Genomic DNA, 18,195 nt, shown 5'->3' with positions numbered 1-18,195 from the left:
AAAACCACTGGCACTATACGGTAAACAATTGGCGTACATGGATGCTAAGAGGTATTCCCCCTAATATAAATTCGCTAGTTATAACTACATGCGGGACTCAAATTTAATGAAGATAAACTTTGATTTTTAAGTTGCGCAATGAAAAATATATGAAATGATAAAGGGTTACTACAGTTTGTAGACCATCTTATATCGAAACTGTGTTATATAAGTACCACGTTCAACAAGGATTACTACAATTTGTAGACCGTGTTATATCGAAACCATGTTGTATAAATACCATGTTATACGAGGGTTACCTGTACTTCACAATGAGCATTAGCAAGGAAAAGTCAGCAGAACATGTGTTTGATGACAGGATGGCAGATAACACCAAGATAGAAACGAAGATCTGAATGGAGGGGATAATTAATAGTCCATTAGAAGCCCAAAATATAATATATTGGATACCTGACAACTAGATTAATATATAAGAAAATTAATATAAATGACAACTAGAATATATAAGTTGATGAGGAATTAGTAATAATGTAATCTTAATTGTTGAATACTATCTTTATATCCTGTATTCTTTCCACCACTTGGGGATACACATCAGAAATAAGGATAGAATATGATCAGTTGCTTCTGGATTACTTTGCATTGATTTGGTGACCAGGAACGGGGGTGAAGAAACTGGAAATAGTCCAAGTCTCTGTATTTTTAAGATTTTAAACTAGAAAGATGGCTTTATATGAAGGTACACTGAGTAGATTTTGAATTCTCAATTACTTATCTCCCATTTCTTGAACCTTTGTCAGATATACATAAAGAATAACTTGACTCCCTGTAGGTCTAATAATATCAATAATAATAATAATAATAATAATAATAACACATAAAAAGAAAAAAATTGTTATTATTGCACGCGTAGACTTCTGTGGCTAATTGGTTCAAAAGATATATTTCGGTGATTAAACCACATTTTTTTTATTATTCAGTTATATAAAATACTGAAATAATAGTTTCCGACAAGTTTTGTAAATCGTAGGATTTACATCTTCAGGGGGTAAATAGTATAACTTAAAGTTTAAACAAGATAATTAATAAATACAAATCATAACCATCTGGCTATTCATAAAACTCAAATAACAGAATGCAGATATAGAACGTTATTGACATTGAACAATACTGGACGATGTCACGTGTTCTTGTTCTCGTTCATACAGTCCGAGCTCAGATTGAGGTAGTTTTTTATTAGAGCTGACCACACTTGATGGAGAATTAAACCTTAATTTTTATTGCATTGGGTTGGGTTTTTTAGCATATTAGCAGCTTCTTTAAATTTAAATATAACTGTTGTTTTCTATGTATGACATCGTCGTTTTTTGACAGAGTACATCGTGTCCAGTGGAAGTGGTATGGAAAGCAAGACCCGATTTTTGTTCTCTTTTGTATTGTACATCTTTTTGGTGTTCAGCCATGCGTATTTCTCCTGATCTTCCTGTCTGTCCTACGTAGCAAATCCCGCAAGAGCAATGGATTTTGTAGACTCCCATTTTTTTAAGAGGATGATGAGGTGGTTTTGGTGGATGTAGGAATCTTGAGATTTTTTTCCATAGGAAGGAAGGCTACTTTTATGTCGTGTTTGTTCATTAATTTGGCTAGCTTGTCTGTAACATTTTTGATATAAGGAAGTGAGATTGCGTTTTTGTAATCCTGTTTTATTGTGTTGTTAGCTGGAGGCATTTTAAGGATTCTCTTGATGATTTTTGTTTCATATCCATTCTATTGGAGGATTTGTGTTAAGTATTTTAGTTCTTCATTACATCTTTCTTGTGTGCTGGAAATATTGTATGTTCTGTCTCGAAGAGTTTTAATTAAACTTATTTTTTGTGAAGGATGGTGGTGTGAGGTGGCATTTAGAAATCTTCCAGTGTTTGGCGGCTTCCTATATACTGAGAAGGAGAGGTTACTTTCTTCATTAACTTCTAATAGAATATCCAGAAAAGGAAGTTTTTTATTTTTTTCTTGTTCTAAAGTGAATTTTATGGTATTGTGCAAATTGTTGAGATAATCTTTGAAATTGATAAGTTCATCTGTTGTTCCACTGAATATGATGAAAATATCATCCACATAGTGAGCCATATTTTTGGTTTTTTATAGTAATTCTTAAGAGCATTGTTTTCAAATTTTTCCATAAATTGGTTTGCTAATACCGGTGATAATGATGAACCCATGGCCAGTCCTTCTTTTTGTTCCCAGATTCTGTCTTTATAGGTGAAAAAAGTATTGTTTATACAATGTTTAAAAAGATTCAAGATGTCCGGAGGGAAGAAGTCTTCTAGGAGATTCAAAAATTCTTGTCTCGAGACCTTTGTAAACAAGCTGATAATGTCGAGACTTGCTAAGATGTCTGTTGGACCAATATGTATATCTTTCACTTTTTCTATGAAATGTTTACTATTTTTTATGAAGGAAGATGTTTTTTCCTATATGTTGTGAGATCATGTTGGAGAGGTATTTCACCAAGTTGGAAGTTGGTGAATCTCTTCCATCTACTATTGGTCTTAAAAGTATATCTGTCTTATGGATCTTTGGAACACCATATATTCTTGGTATCAAAGGATGTTTTGATTGTAAGTATTTTTTAAGTTCTTCCATCCAGAGAGGCACTTTTTTTATTAAATCATTTGTTTTTTTGTTTGTAGGCCAAGTCGGGTCTCTGTCTATGGGTTTGTAGGTGTTTGGTATCTTCCAGGAGACTTTTCATTTTGTTATCATGTTCTGTAGCATTTAAAACGACAGTTGCATTGCCTTTATCCGCTTTTATTATGATAATATTTTTGTCATCCTTTAACTTTTTAAGGCAAACGTATTTATTGTAAGGTAGATTCCTACAAGGTAATCTGCTTTTTAATAGTAAAGCTGTACTTTCTTTACGGATAAGATCTGCCATGTTGTCCGGTAGATTTCTAATTCCTTTTTCTATTTGTGCTATGATATCAATTTTTGGAAGGAAACGTGGGGTTAAGGTGAAGTTAAAACTCTTAAATAAAAGATTATTCTCCTCTTTTGTTAGGACTCTCAAAGAAAGATTAATAACTACTTTTGAATGATCTAGTTGTTTTTTATGTATTTCCTTCTTCTGAAGGAGTACGTTGAACTTATTAATTAATGTATGTTTCTTCTGTTCTGAGATCGCTATTGCTTTGTTAAATGTAACACTATCGATGTTGTTCCATAGGTAGGATGGAAGAGATGCGGCCATTTCATTATGAAGAAAAAAGTGTTATTACTAATTAATGCTAATTCAGTTCTAGTGACTGTAATTTTTTCTCTTAGAAAAGCTAGTTCCATTTTATGATAAATTCTGGAGGCCTCGTTTGTGTGGAATATGCGTTTGATTTTGATGAATTTCAGGATGACTTCGTTATCTCTGTGTTATCATTGGATGAGGAAAATTAGACGATTAATGAAGTTGAGATGTTTAATGCGTAGTTTCTCTAGTTGTATAACTTTATGCCAAAAGCACTCACCATAAGTTTGTAATTGCAGGCATAGACTTCTGTGACTAATTGGTTCATAAGATATATTTCGGTGATTACACCACATTTTTTTATTATTCAGTTATATAAAACACTGAAATAATAGTTCCCCATAAGTTTTGTAAATCGTAGGATTTACATCTTCAAGGGGTAAATAGTATAACTTAAAGTTTAAACAAGAAAATTAATTTGGCTAGCTTATATCAAAAATGTTACAGACAAGCTAGCCAAATTAATGAACAAACACAACATAAAAGTAGCCTTCCTTCCTATGGAAAAAATCTCAAGATTCCTACATCCACCAAAACCACCTCATCATCCTCTTAAAAAACCAGGACTCTACAAAATCCGTTGCTCTTGCGGGATTTGCTACGTAGGACAGACAGGAAGATCTGGAGAAATACACATGGCTGAACACCAAAAAGATGTACAATACAAAAGAGAACAAAAAACGGGTCTTGCTTTCCATACCACTTCCACTTGACACGATGTACTCTGGCAAAATGTTGGAGGTTTAATGGATTTTTTATAACACTCAGAAAGGATTAAAAAGAATTTAATACTTCCTATATTTTGTCCTAGTCAGTAGGACATCGACGGGGATTACAAAAATAACTAATGTAACATAACACAAATATCATACAATACTAAGCCCAACCACGTGGGTGACACTAAAGTCCTATCTAGGTGGAGCGCCCTCTAAGGGCGGTTGTAGGTGGCCTGGAATATAAAGTAGGATCTCTGGTGATGAGTGTTTCCCAAATTTTCGGAAACTTAATCAACCGTATTTATTAAGATTTGGTTGATTTCTAAGAGCTGCTGCTGCTGCTTCTAAAAATAGTCTCTCTTTCTTGAATTTGCTGTAATGGAGCATGGTAGTTTTCTTCCATGATAATCTGTGGGTGGTGTCCAAGACATGGTCAGCCAAGCCTGAATGACCATAGTTGTGTTTACAGATGTAAGACTTGTGTTCCTCTAAGCGAATGGATGCTGATCTGCCTGTCTGTCCAAAGTACGCCAGCTTACAGGAACAGGGGTACTTTGTAAACTCCAGGCAGAGAGAGAGAGGAGGGAGCTGATCTTTTGTAGAACAGATAAGGGTAGCAAGTTTGCAGTGGGGTTTATATGCTGTGTGTAGGTTGTACTTTTTTAGAATCTTGGCTATCTAAAAAATAGATAGCCTGTGTGTAGGTTGTACTTTTTTAGAATCTTGGCTATCTAAAAAATAGATAGCCTGTGTGTAGGTTGTACTTTTTTAGAATCTTGGCTATCTAAAAAAGTACAACCTACACACAGCATATAAACCCCACCGCAAACTTGCTACCCTTATCCGTTCTACAAAAGATCAGCTCCCTCCTCTCTCTCTCTGCCTGGAGTTTACGAAGTACCCAGTTCCTGTAAGCTGGTGTACTTTGGACAGACAGGCAGGTCAGCATCCATCCGCTTAGAGGAACACAAGTCTTACATCTGTAAACACAACTATGGTCATTCAGGCTTGGCTGACCATGTCTTGGACGCCACCCACAGAGTATCATGGAAGAATACCACCATGCTCCATCACAGCAAATTCCAGAAAGAGAGACTATTCTTAGAAGCAGCAGCAGCAGCTCTTAGAAATCAAACAAATCTTAATAAATACGGTTGCATTAAGCTTCCGAAAATTTGGGAAACACTCATCACCAGAGATCCTACTTTATATTCCAGGCCACCTACAACCGCCCTTAGAGGGTGCTCCACCTAGATAGGACTTTAGTGTCACCCACATGTTTGGGCTTAATATTGTATGATATTTGTGTTATGTTACATTAGTTATTTTTGTAATCCCCATAGATGTCCTAGTGACTAGGACGAAATATAGGAAGTATTAAATTCTTTTTAATCCTTTCTGAGTGTTGTAAAAAATCCATTAAACCTCCAACAGTATGTCTTCACAGCACTTACGCCTCTATACACGTACTCTGGCAAAAAACGACGATGTCATACATAGAAAACAACAGTTATATAAGAAAATTTAAAGAAGCTGCTAATATGCTAAAAAAACCCAACCCAATGCAATAAAAATCAAGGTTTAATTCTCTATCAAGTGTGGTCAGCTCTAATAAAAAATCTACCTCAATCTGAGCTTGGACTGTATGAACGAGAACAAGAACACGTGACATCGTCCAGTATTGTTCAATATCAATAACGTTATATATCTGCATTCTGTTATTTGAGTTTTATGAATAGCCAGATGGTTATGATTTGTTATGATTAATTATCTTGTTTAAACTTTAAGTTATACTATTTACCCCCTGAAGATGTAAATCCTACGATTTACGAAACTTGTCAGGAACTATTATTTCAGTATTTTATATAACTGAGTAATAAAAAAAATGTGGTGTAATCACCGAAATATATCTTTTGATCGTTATTATTATTATTTTTTTTTTCTTCGGCACCTACATGTAATCAAATACTCATCATTGGAGACAACTATTAAACATTATTCACACAATAAATACCTAACACGTTTACTTCTCCTTGAACTCATTAAACTGATAAAGCACTCATGTCATACCCCTCTTTTCCACCTATAAACTAGCCACTGTTACCATAGACCCTTCATTCTCTCCTCATTTGGAGCATTCCATGTATTTCTAAACCACTTCCTTATTTCCCAAGGAATTTTGGCAACCATATCTGTGTGCACTGCAGCCCTACTGTGTCTTTATTGAAGCCTTTTAAAGAGGAATAATATTCTCTCTCTGATTGTCAGTAATTACTACACTGACAAGCAGGGAGAATAAGCTAAAATAGCTTATCAGTAATCACTGATATGCTACTTTAGTCACCCTTGGAAATAAAAAAAAAATGTAGCAGTATTTTATGAATAGCAGATGGTAGAAGAATGTGATATAATCACTAGGAGTGCCAGGAAGATGTTATGGGGGGGGGGGGGGGAAGCAAGAGGGGGCATGGTGAGAGGGGAAAGATAAGGAGTAAAACTTTCAAAATAAGTGATAATAACATTATATGACAAATTAGTGACATATTTTGTGCTATTATTAGTAGTACAGCTGATTGGAATCCATTTTAACTAATATTTGACCGGTTTTTTCTTATTATCTTCAATATCACTCTTCAACCTCAATTAATATGAAACTTTGTTTTTTTTTTACTTTTCATAGGGTGATGTTGGTCCTCCTGGCTCTTCTGGTGCTCCCGGACAACCAGGCTCACTGGTAAGTTTTCTCTTTTGATATTAGTTTACAAATGTGTTTAGGTAATTAAAAATAAATGCTTTCATTATTAATACAAATATGAGATATTATAAATCCATCCTTATTTAATAGCAACCTAGATAGAAACCTAGAAAGTTTTGAAAAAAGACTAGAGAACTTATGACAATGCAACCTTCAATATTGGAGTTGCCTTAGCTTGCAATAGTTAAGAAGCATAATAAGCTTTGTTACGGAGCCCATATATTTGCATTTTATTAGTGCTTTTACCCTCCTTAAACCCTCCAGGCAGGGCTTCACATCTGAAAACCAAGAATCTTCTCTTAAGGCTTGCAACTTGGAATGTAAGAACCTTATATGAAGCTGGGAAGTTAGATAACCTTATACCAGAACTTGAAGCAATGAAAATTGACATTGCTGGTATCAGTTAAGTCAAATGGACTAATAGTGGAAAAATAAACAGAAAGAGCCATTCAATTGTATACTCTTGTGGAGACAGTCATAGGAATGGAGTAGCATTTGTACTAAAAAATAAGATTGCACAATCCTTACTTGGATTTTGGCCCATAAGTGACAGGATAATTGCATTAAAAATTGCAGCTCAACCTTTTAATATTTTTATTGTCCAAATATATGCACCTACTTCTGATTACCCAGATGAAGATGTAGAATGTTTCTATGAAGGCATTCAAAATGCACTTAATAACATTAAATCAGATGACATAGCTATCATTATGGAAGATCTAAATGCTCAAGTAGGCTCAGAAAATATCTCTTTCTGCATGGGAAACCAGGGCCTGGGACATAGAAATCCAAGAGGAGAAAGATTAATACAATTCTCTGAATAAAACAGTCTGGTAATAGAAAATACTTTATTTAGCCACCCTCCTAGAAGACTTTACACATGGAAAAGTCTCAGAGACAGCTGTAGGAACCAGATTGACTCTATAATGATTAAAAAAAGATTCCAGAATAACATCTTACAAGCCAAAACATACCCATTGGCTGATATTGGATCAGACCACAACCCTGTGGTCATTAACACGTTCGCTGCCAACTACGAGTATACTCGTAGTTGGTAAACCAGCTACACAGGCCAGCTACTAATATACTCATATGACGCTTACCGCTGGCAACAAGATTACCATACTGACCTTGAAGAAGTGAAAATGCTTGACTTGTGGAGCTAGCATCAAAACCGTGTATTCTCATAGATGGTATATGCTCTGCACAAGCCAACTACGAGTATACTCGTATGACGCTGACTGCTGGCAACGAGAGTACCTTACTGACCTTGAAGAAGTGAAATTGCTCGGCGTACGGGAACATACCATGCCGAAGTAGCGTGGCAGCAAACGTGTTAAATCAGCAATAAAATTAAAGAAAACAATGAAACCTATAAACATAGAAAAATATGATCTTGGCTCCCTTAAAAATCAAGAAATACAAGATTAATTTTTAAAGGAACTGGCACAATTATTATTATTATTATTATTATTATTATTATTATTATTATTATTATTATTATTATTCGTGACACTTCCAAGGAGTCCGAAGACTTATCATGGGAGGACACCTACTATACAACCACCTCCACCACTACACCGAACCTCTACTACCAGTCATCTCCATTAATGCCATCCACTGCGTCAACTAGTATTTTTTGTCTGTAAATTGCGTGTTGTTGGATTCTGAATGAAAATAATTGGAAATTATTAATACTTCATTCAGAGTCCAACATAACCTGTCATTCCCTGAGCCAAATTTGATCATCAAACTAATAATCTCTTATTAATAATATGCTATTCATGTGATTTCTTTCAAGTTATGTTTATTAATATTTAATTGTTCATTTATTATTTTGATATGAAGTACAATTGTAAAAACTATGTACTAATGTTGCTTATTATTATAAGATTAATATTACTAAAACAGCGATAAAAAAACTGTAAAATATGCAATCTTATTATGTTATTAGTAAAATGTAATGTATCCAAGTAATTCCTCAAAATAAGACTTGATTCGTTGTGAGAAATTATGTTATTTTTAGCCAGTGCGTGCTTTAGCGCAAGTGACTGTACATTATACAAGAAGCTAGTTCAGTATCAACAAAACCAGTTAGAACCAGATTTTGGCAGGAAGGGAGAGTAGGATATCATGAGTAGTACATGAAAAAGAAGTGACACAGTAATAAGCAGGGTGAGATATAACCTGGGGTTGAACAGAGTGGGAAGGACTGGGAACCGCTCTGTATTTTGACTTATCTTTCTTCGAGCTCTTATTCTTTTATAAATTCCTATCGCCTCGCAGAAGGATAGCATAGGACAAAAGGATAATAAGAATGACTAAGAAATATTGAAAGTTAGACAATTGGGAGCAAGAAGATAAATTCTCCCGAGTTAACTAATCGGTTACTGAAACCCAGGATTCTATAATATTCGTGTGCTCTCAAAGTGAAAGTATTCAAGAACCAAGGAATGTTACTAGGATTCTCTATAATGAGGAAGCTATGCTGTTTATACTGGTAAGGATATCTTTTCTATGCCTCATGTGAAGTATCGAAGTTTTTTCTGGAGAACACGATATAGTTCATATTGCTGAAATTAACAGTTCATATTTGAATGTGTGATGTAGTGAAACATTTTCTTGTAAACGTAATATATGAAGAATCTCTGGATTAATAGTCCATATTTGAATGTGTGACATACTCAAGCCTGTTACGTGAGAATGCAATGTAAAATTGAGACTGAACCTTTTGAGAACTATTGTGTTAGATTGATAAACTTTAAAGTTGCTGAATGAATCGTACTTACCGGGTGCAAAATTCAAGGATGTAAGTGAGAGTATTAGAGCGCAAAAACAGAGGATGAAAGAATTGATAGTTGTGGCGGGTACGAATGAATTGAAAGGATAAAAAAATGAGAGAGGACTTGAAAGTATTGTTAAAAGTAACAAAAGAAAAGAGTGACAGAGTTAGGATGGTGAGTCTGTTGCCGCGGTACAACAGAGAGGAGTTTAGAAGGAGGGCCATAATCACAAATGACTTTATGCGCAGGTTATGCAGACGGTGTGGTGTGGAATTCATAGACGTGTGGAATGAGTTTGATAGGCGAAAGGATTTATACAAGATGGATGGTCTGCATTTGAATGGATTTGGTGTGCAGAGACTGGAAAAAGTGTTGCTGAATGAAGTGAAAATGGATGTGCAGAACCAGGGAAACTAGAACTACCAAGGGGGGGGGGGGGTGGATATGCATACATCTGTGAGACAGTTGAGTGTAAGAATGTATATAATGTACCCGAGCCAGCACTAAGGACAAAAAATGGGAATGGGATAGTTAGAATAACTCATCAAGATTGGGGTGGGACAAAGGGACCTCTGCATTTCATATATACTAATGCCAGGAGTATTAGGAACAAGAAGGAAGAATTTTTGGCCTTGATTGGCTCTTCCTGGCCACAGGTTATTGGCATTAGTGAAACATGGCTGACGGAAGATGATATAGTTAGTGGGATAGAAGGTGTAGGTTATAGTGTGTTTAGGGGGGACAGAGAGAATAAAATGGGGGGAGAGGAGTGTTACTGATAATAGCTGATGAACTGCAGACAAGGAGAATTGAAGTTGTATTGCAGGATAGTGAAAGGAGATCATTTGAAGCTATTTGGTGTGAGATTGAGACTGGAAGAACAAAATATACAGTTGGGTGCTGCTATTGACCAGGTGATGGAATAGATGGTGGATATAGTAGCACCCAACTGTATATTTTGTTCTTCCAGTCTCAATCTCACATCAATTTCATCAATCACAAATTGATGAAATGAGTGGAAGGAGGAAAATTATTATGGGGATTTCAACTATTGGCAGATTATGGTAACATTGATTGGAAGGAGGAAAATTATTATGGGGATTTCAACTATTGGCAGATTATGGTAACATTGATTGGAAGGAGGAAAATTATTATGGGGATTTCAACTATTGGCAGATTATGGTAACATTGATTGGAAGGAGGAAAATTATTATGGGGATTTCAACTATTGGCAGATTATGGTAACATTGATTGGAAGGAGGAGAGGACACATGTGAGGAGGGAAATGGATTTTATTCAATTATTAAGGGATAACTATCTGAGACAGCACGTAATTGAAAATACTAGGGGTTTGAGAGTGTTTGACCTGGTAATAGCATCTGAGAATTTTATTGTAATGAATATGACCATGTTGCCACCTATTGGTGAGAGTGATCATAAGGTGAGAGTGACCTGGGAGGTGTGGAATTTTCGATTAAGACAGGGTATGTGTGGAATTACCGTGATGGCAAGTATGACAAGCTTAGGAGATTGCTTTGATCAGTGCCATGGCATGTAAAACTGCAAGGTCTGGATGTCGATAGAGCATGGGAAGTGGTTATGGCTGATTGTATACCTAGGGTCCGAATAGTAAAACAAATAGGGGTTAAATGGATGAATAACACCATTAAGCTTGAGCTGCAAAAAAAGAAACAACTGTGGAGGAAATTTAAAGAGAAAGGTGACCTGCAGGCACACGAACGGTATAAAGCACAGGCCAGATGGGTAAGAGTGTAGTAAAAAAAGATGGGTAAGAGTGTAGTAAAAAAAGATGGGTAAGAGTGTGGATTATGAAAGGAAACTAGCTATGACTAAACAGAATCTAAACAGAATCCCAAACAGTTCTTTCAATATGCTGCAAGCAAAAAAAAAACTGTATATGGCAGAATGATTTTAAGGAATTCCGGGGGTAAGAAGGTCACTGAATCAGTCGATATAGTGGAATTACTGAGCGAGCACTTTGCAAGAGTATATCATCCAGGTGGTGACATTCAAAAAATGAAGGAACCATTAGTTTATACAGGACTTGTGATGAATGAAGTGGAGGTGAATAGTCTATTACAGAACCTTAATGTGAATACATCTAAGGGATTGGATGGTATACCGGCACGGGTCTTACGTGAAGCGGCTAAAGAATTATCAGTGCCCTTAACGATGTTGTTTAATCTGAGTCTTGGATCTGGTTTAATCCCGAAGGTGTGGAAAGAGGGGAAAATAGTTCTACTGCATAAAGGAGGATCCAAGACTACTGTTGCAAATTACCGACCGATCAGCATATCAGGAGTCGTTGTCAAGGTCTTGGAGAAAGTAGTCAAGGGAAAAATACAGGAATGGATTGATGAAAATGAGATACTGTATGGGGACAGCATGACTTTGTGAAGGGTAGATCATGCCTCAGTAACTGGCTCAAATTTTATAACACAGTGACGGCTGAACCTGATAAGGGTAATGGGTTTACAGTTATACTGCTGGACCTGGCTAAGGCGTTTGACAGGATACCACATGGAATTCTAATCCATAAACTACAACATATAGGAATGGATATAGGGTTGGTGCAATGGATAGGTGGGTGGTTGATAGAGAGATATCAGAGAGTAGTTTATTCAGGAGTAGAGTCCAAAAGACGGCCTGTGACTAGTGGTATGCCACAGGGATCTGTTCTTGGACCACTGCTGTTTAATTTGTTCATTAATAATATAGAGAAGGATCTAAGAAGAACAGTTCATTTGTTCACTGATGATGCAAAGTTGGGTAGTGCAATAGTGAATGCAGAAGATGTCAAAATCTTGCACAACGACTTGGATAGATTGGAGTTCTGGGCTAAGGAGAATGGATGTCAATTTAATGTGACAAAATGTAAGGTTATGCATTTTGGGGTGAAAAGATTAGCAGCAGTATACCACATTGGTGGAACTGTACTCCTGGAGATTGATGAGGCCAGGGACTTGGGAGCGTTGGTGAATAGGGAGATGAAGTTTAGGGGGCACATTGCAAAAGTCGCTAAATCAGCTCATCAACTAACTTGGTTGTTGAAAAATACTTTGACAAGCAGAGACAAGCAAGTTATTGTACTTCTGTACTGAGCCTTGATAAGACCTCATCTCGACTACTGTGCCCAGATTTGGTCACCTAGGTTTCTTCTTGATGCGGAGGAGGTGGAGAGGATCCAGAGGCGAGTGACCAAGATGATAGCAGGTCTATGGAATGAACTTCATGAGAACAGGTTGAAGATTTGTGGGTTGCAGGAATTGGTTGATAGGACTGGAGATATGATTGAGACATTCAAATTGCTAAAGGATTTCTATAGGATTAATTCAGATGATATTTTTGAGATCAATACTGGTGGTGGGAGGACTAGGGGACATCTATGGAAGCTGGGCAAGAGTGTGGTTAGCAAGGGTGTTAGAGCTGGGGTCTTTACTTTTAGAGTTGTAAATGAGTGGAATAAGCTGCCAGAGTCTGTTGTGGGTGCTATGACAGTGAGTGAGTTTAAGGCGAGGCATGATAGATATTGTGAGAATGTCGTATAGTTGTGTGGACATGATGTTTAGGGCCTCCCTCGATGAGTCTAAGGACTCCCTGGAGCTGACCGTAATAATAATAATAATGAATGTCTTATTACTTGTGCTTTGTGATTGTTCTTAATAGTTAAACTGAGTCATTGAATAATTCTTCTCAAATTCCCAAATTTGAGAAGAAGATGATAAACCCTGGATGAATGACAAGATACTGAAAATGATGGAGGAAAGAAAGAAACACAAAAATCATCCTGAATACAAAACTTAAACAAGGAGATCAGGAAAGAATATAGGATTGCAAAAGAACTATGGCTCAACAACAAATGCAAGGAAATTGAACTTCTGGACAAAAAGCACAAAACCAGAGAACTTCATGAAAAAGTTAGGGAGCTAACTAGAAAATCTTGCAAAAGGGTAGGCTCTCATTGCATTGAAGAGTGGAAACATCCTAATAGACAAAATAAGGGATAGATGGTAGACTATTCAAAGGAACTGTACAATCATGATTGAATAGATAAGCCAATGCAAGAAGATTTGGAGTGGCCTACTATTCTTACCTGGGAAGTAACAAATGCCATTAGTACTGCTAGTTGAAAATAAAAAAAGATCTTCGAAACCTACTAGAAGAGAAGCTGAAGCTAAGTGAAAAATATGGACTTAATTTCAACTTCAAAAAAACCAAAACCATGCTGGTAACAAGAGAAAAGGGAAAATACCCAGTATAAATATTAAGATCAGAGGAAATACTTTAGATCAAGTAGAGAGTTATATATATTTGGGTCAACTAATTACAGAGAATGGAAAGTGTGATAAGGAAATATTAAGAAGAATAGAAATTGCTAGATCAATCTTCATTAGTATAAAAAACATTCTGACTTCAAGGAAAATTCACACAAAAACAAGAATTAGGCTGTCCAAATGCTACTTATGGTCAACACTGCTATATCAAGCAGAAACCTGGACAATATCAAAATATTCTGAAAATAAACTAAAAGCCTTTGAGATGTGGATTCTCAGAAGAATTCTTAGACTCCCATGGACTTGCAAAAAAACTGATTTAGAAGTATTAGAGATGATTGGAGAAGATATTAATCTGTTAAAAACCATTAAGAAAATGAAAACCACCTACCTTGGTCACAGGCATGAATCCCTACAAAAAACACTTCTAGAAGGAATGATACAAGGAAAAAGAAGAAGAGGAAGACAAAGAACAGATTGGATGGGAAATATTAAGGCCTGGACCTTTTTGTCCTATGAAGAATGCAAAAGAGAAGCACAAAAACGTACATGGTGGAAGCACATGGTAGTCAACCTCCTGGAAGGAGATGACATCTTACAACACAAGTGCTTTTAAGAGTCACTGGCTTGACAGCTTTTTCAAACTCTTATTGGAAATTTTTCCACTTGGTTATCCTATAAATTAAAGATACCAAGATATTATATTCTTGATCTAATTCTTTATCCGAGTGTAAGCAAATAAAGTTTGCACCTGAAATATTTTCAGGACTGGGCAACGCCTATATAGACACTAATGACTTCACATCACTTGTCTTAATATCCCGTAAGGCAAAGCACATATATTTACGGACATGTATAATGCTACGCATTATGGGAAAGGTCACTACCCAGACCTGAAGTATTTTCAGGTCTTGGTAACTTATATATAGAAACTAATGACTTCCCAGTCCTGAAAATACTTCAGGTGCAAACTTTGTTTGCTTACACTTGGATAAAGGATTAAACCAAGAATATAATTTCTTGGTATCTTTAATTTACTATATTAATTTAATTTAATAGCTATAAATAGCTATTTCAAACTGTTGGTTCTCATCAGAGACCTGTGATCAAAGACCTTGTCTTTTAAATAGTGACACATTCAGGGATATAAGGAATGTCCTGTACTTGTTACCTGGTTTACTACAAGATCACTTTCATTTGTCTTGGAAAAACGTATTAAACGCCAATTTTATGGGAAGTCAGGACAAGCAGACCAGGCGTAGGCCACTCCTTCACAGAGGATTACTATTATTATTATTGTTATCATCATCATCATCATCATCATCATCAAATTCCTGCCATGTACCCTCAAGGGGTGTACAGGATATGACAGTACTACATGAAAAAATTACATCATTACTAACTTCCTATCTACAATTTTCCTCCAAATCAGTCTGTTACTTGTCAAGACTCCAACATTATCAGATCTTATATTTCTATTGTCTAAGGCACTTTGTACCGTATCAATCCACCTATATCTTGGTCTTCCTCTGGGTCGTTTTCCTGCCAACCTGGCAGAGAACACTTGTTTTGCTAATCTTTCCTCTCCCATTCTATTTAAGTGACCATACCATCTGAGATTAGCTCTGCTAACACATTCCTGGATGCTGACAATGTCAAGTTCTTTCCTAATATCCTCATTTTTAATATGATATGCCATTGATGCCATCTGTTCACGCCTGTAATATTTCTCAGGACTCTCATATCTGCGGTCTCTAGTCTTTGGTCAAGTGTTTTACTTCTGACCCAGCTCTCAGATCCATAAGTTAAAACTGGTTTGAACACTGTCTTGTATACAGCTAATTTAGTGTTCCGAATAATTTCTTTCTTATTCGATATGAATTTATTCAATTGACTTCCCACCATACCAGCTTTGCTGATTCTGTTGTCTATTTCTATATTTAATTTACCATCTTCAGTAAAAATCGTGCCTAAGTAGCTGAAATGTTTTACTTGTTCCACAGGCAGGTTCTCCATTCACAACACAGTAGACATTTTCAATGATTCTGCCTATTTTCATTGTCTTTGTCTTTTTATTGCTGACCTTCATACCATATCTATTACAATAGCTATTCAATTTAGTCAGAGAATCTTGCAGACTTGTAGCGGATTTATTTAGAAGTATAACATCATCCTCATAAAGCAAAGAGCTGACATTAACATCTCCAATTTTGATATCAGGTTTAATACCACATTCCTTCATAATGTGATCCATATAGATAATGAATAACAGAGGGGATAATGTACATCCTTGTCTCACACCAGATTTAACATTAAACCGACTTCCTGTACTTCCTTCAATTCTAACTGCTGACTTACAACTCAAATAAAGACTAAGTATTGCTTGATATAATGCCCCATTGACCCCATATAACTGCAGCGTATTGAATAGCTTCTCTCTTGGCACTTTGTCATATGCCTTTTCCAAATCGACAAAACTTAAATACAGATCTTTGTTATATTCCCATGCTTTCTCGACTATTTGTCGTAAAGTGAAGATCTGATCCTGACAGCCTCTATTTGGCCTGAATCCAGCTTGTTCTTCACCAAGCTTTTCTTCCACAATTCTTCTCAACCGTTTCTCAAGTATACTTGCATAGATCATGCCAGGAACACTCATTACGGAAATACCTCTGTAATTCTCACATTCAGTTTTATTTCCCTTTTTATATATGGGTACTATGAGAGCTCTACTCCAATCATCGGGAATTCGTCCTTCTGTCCAGGCTTTCTGAACTATGCAGTGCAGCCACTGTAAGACTTTTATACCACCATACTTTAGCATTTCTGGTCGAATATCATCTACTCCTGCTGCCTTTCCACATTTCAAGCCTTTGATGGCTTTTTCTGCTTCAAGTATGGATATGTATTCCTGACTGCATGCCTGGTCAGTGTTTTTTATCAATTGTGCTGTCATCACTGCTTGTTTCATTTAGCAGTTTTTCAAAGTAATTACTCCATACTTCAAGGATATCTTTTTCTCCTGTTTTCATGTCACCTTTATCATCTCTAACTCCTTTTACAGCACTCTTTCCTCCATTCCTAAGCTTCTTCAACAACCTCCAGAATATTTTGCCACCTTCTTGATATTTATTTTCTATATTCTTGCCGAAGTCCTCCCATGACTTTTGTTTAGCTAGTTTTACACACTGTTTAGTTTTCTTACATTTGTCTCTGTATTCTGTAAGAGTAAAAGCTGACTTATTTGCCAGGAACTTTTGATATGCTTTCTTCTTTTCATTCACTGCCTCTTTAACTTCCTGTGTCCACCAGGGAGTTCTGATTTTTTTATACTTGCAGAAAACTTCACCACATGCCTCTCTGGCAGAATCAATCAATGTTTTCTTCAGAGTTTGCCACTGAATCTCCAAAGTTTGATTCCTGTTCTCAAACTCTTTCATTTTCTTTTCAATAATCTATCTGTATTTTAGTATACAGTTCACGTCTGAGAGCTGCTCAACTTTTATTCGCTTTAAAACTTTCTTACATGTTATTCTTTTTAATATGAAATTCAATTTTATCCTGCTCAAGACTAAATAGTGATCACTTCCAATTTCAAATCCTCTGTACACTCTGGTGTCCTGCACCAGGGAGAAAACATCACTATCAACAATAACATAGTCAATGAGACTTTTCTTATTCCTAGCCTCTTCTCTCCATGTGAATTTGTGCTTATTTTTATGTTGGAACATGGTGTTAGTAATAACCAGTCCATGTCCTGAGCAGAAATCCAACAGATATTTGCCATTATTATTAGCTTTGCTCTTTTCTCCAAATTTTCCCAAAATATTTTTGTATGTCTCACAATCATTTCCTACTCTGCTATTTAGATCCCCAACAAGGACCAACTTTTCCTTTTTCATTGTGTCAGTTGCTTTTTCTAAAGCCTCAAAAAATTCCTCCACTTCTACCTTAGTAGAACCTTCTGTGGGACCATAGGCACAAATAAGTCTCATTGTCCAGTTCCCCATTCTCATATTTGCCCACATTACTCTACTTGAGACTGACTGCCATTCAAGAAGATTAGCCTCGTATTTTGTGTTGAATACTATGGCTACTCCTTCTTTTCCTTGATTGTCATTGCCTGAATATAACATTTTGTATTTATTGCTCAGAAAGATCTCACCAGTTTTGGTCTTTTTTGTTTCAGTCACCTCTATTATGTCGATCTGGTACTTATCTAATTCCTCAGCTAGCTCCATTTCTTTGCCATTCAGGCTTATGTTGATAGTACCGATCTTTAACTCTGGTGATGTTGAGTTGAGGTTTGTTTTCAGATTTGTTCCAGTAACTGACTTTTCGCTGTTCG

General features: G+C 36.1%; 1 protein-coding gene across 2 annotated transcripts in view; it reads left to right on the top strand.

The window, feature by feature from the left end:
• The window catches only part of LOC150098312 (uncharacterized), a 733,595-nt gene that overhangs the window by 495,636 nt on the left and 219,764 nt on the right, over window positions 1–18,195 (top strand). For both annotated transcript variants that reach the window (XM_090404774.1, XM_090404775.1), the window contains exon 29: window positions 6,695–6,748. In XM_090404774.1, coding sequence (XP_090260900.1) covers window positions 6,695–6,748 — 54 coding nt within the window. The remainder of the gene's footprint in view (window positions 1–6,694; window positions 6,749–18,195) is intronic.

The sequence above is a fragment of the Typopeltis vanoorti genome, chromosome 15 (genome assembly GCF_054136105.1).
Source record: "Typopeltis vanoorti isolate ZY-2024b chromosome 15, IOZ_Tvanoo_1.0, whole genome shotgun sequence".
Taxonomy (NCBI): domain Eukaryota; kingdom Metazoa; phylum Arthropoda; class Arachnida; order Uropygi; family Thelyphonidae; genus Typopeltis; species Typopeltis vanoorti.
The sequence above is the reverse complement of the archived record's forward strand: the minus strand, read 5'-3'. Positions and strand labels throughout refer to the sequence as shown.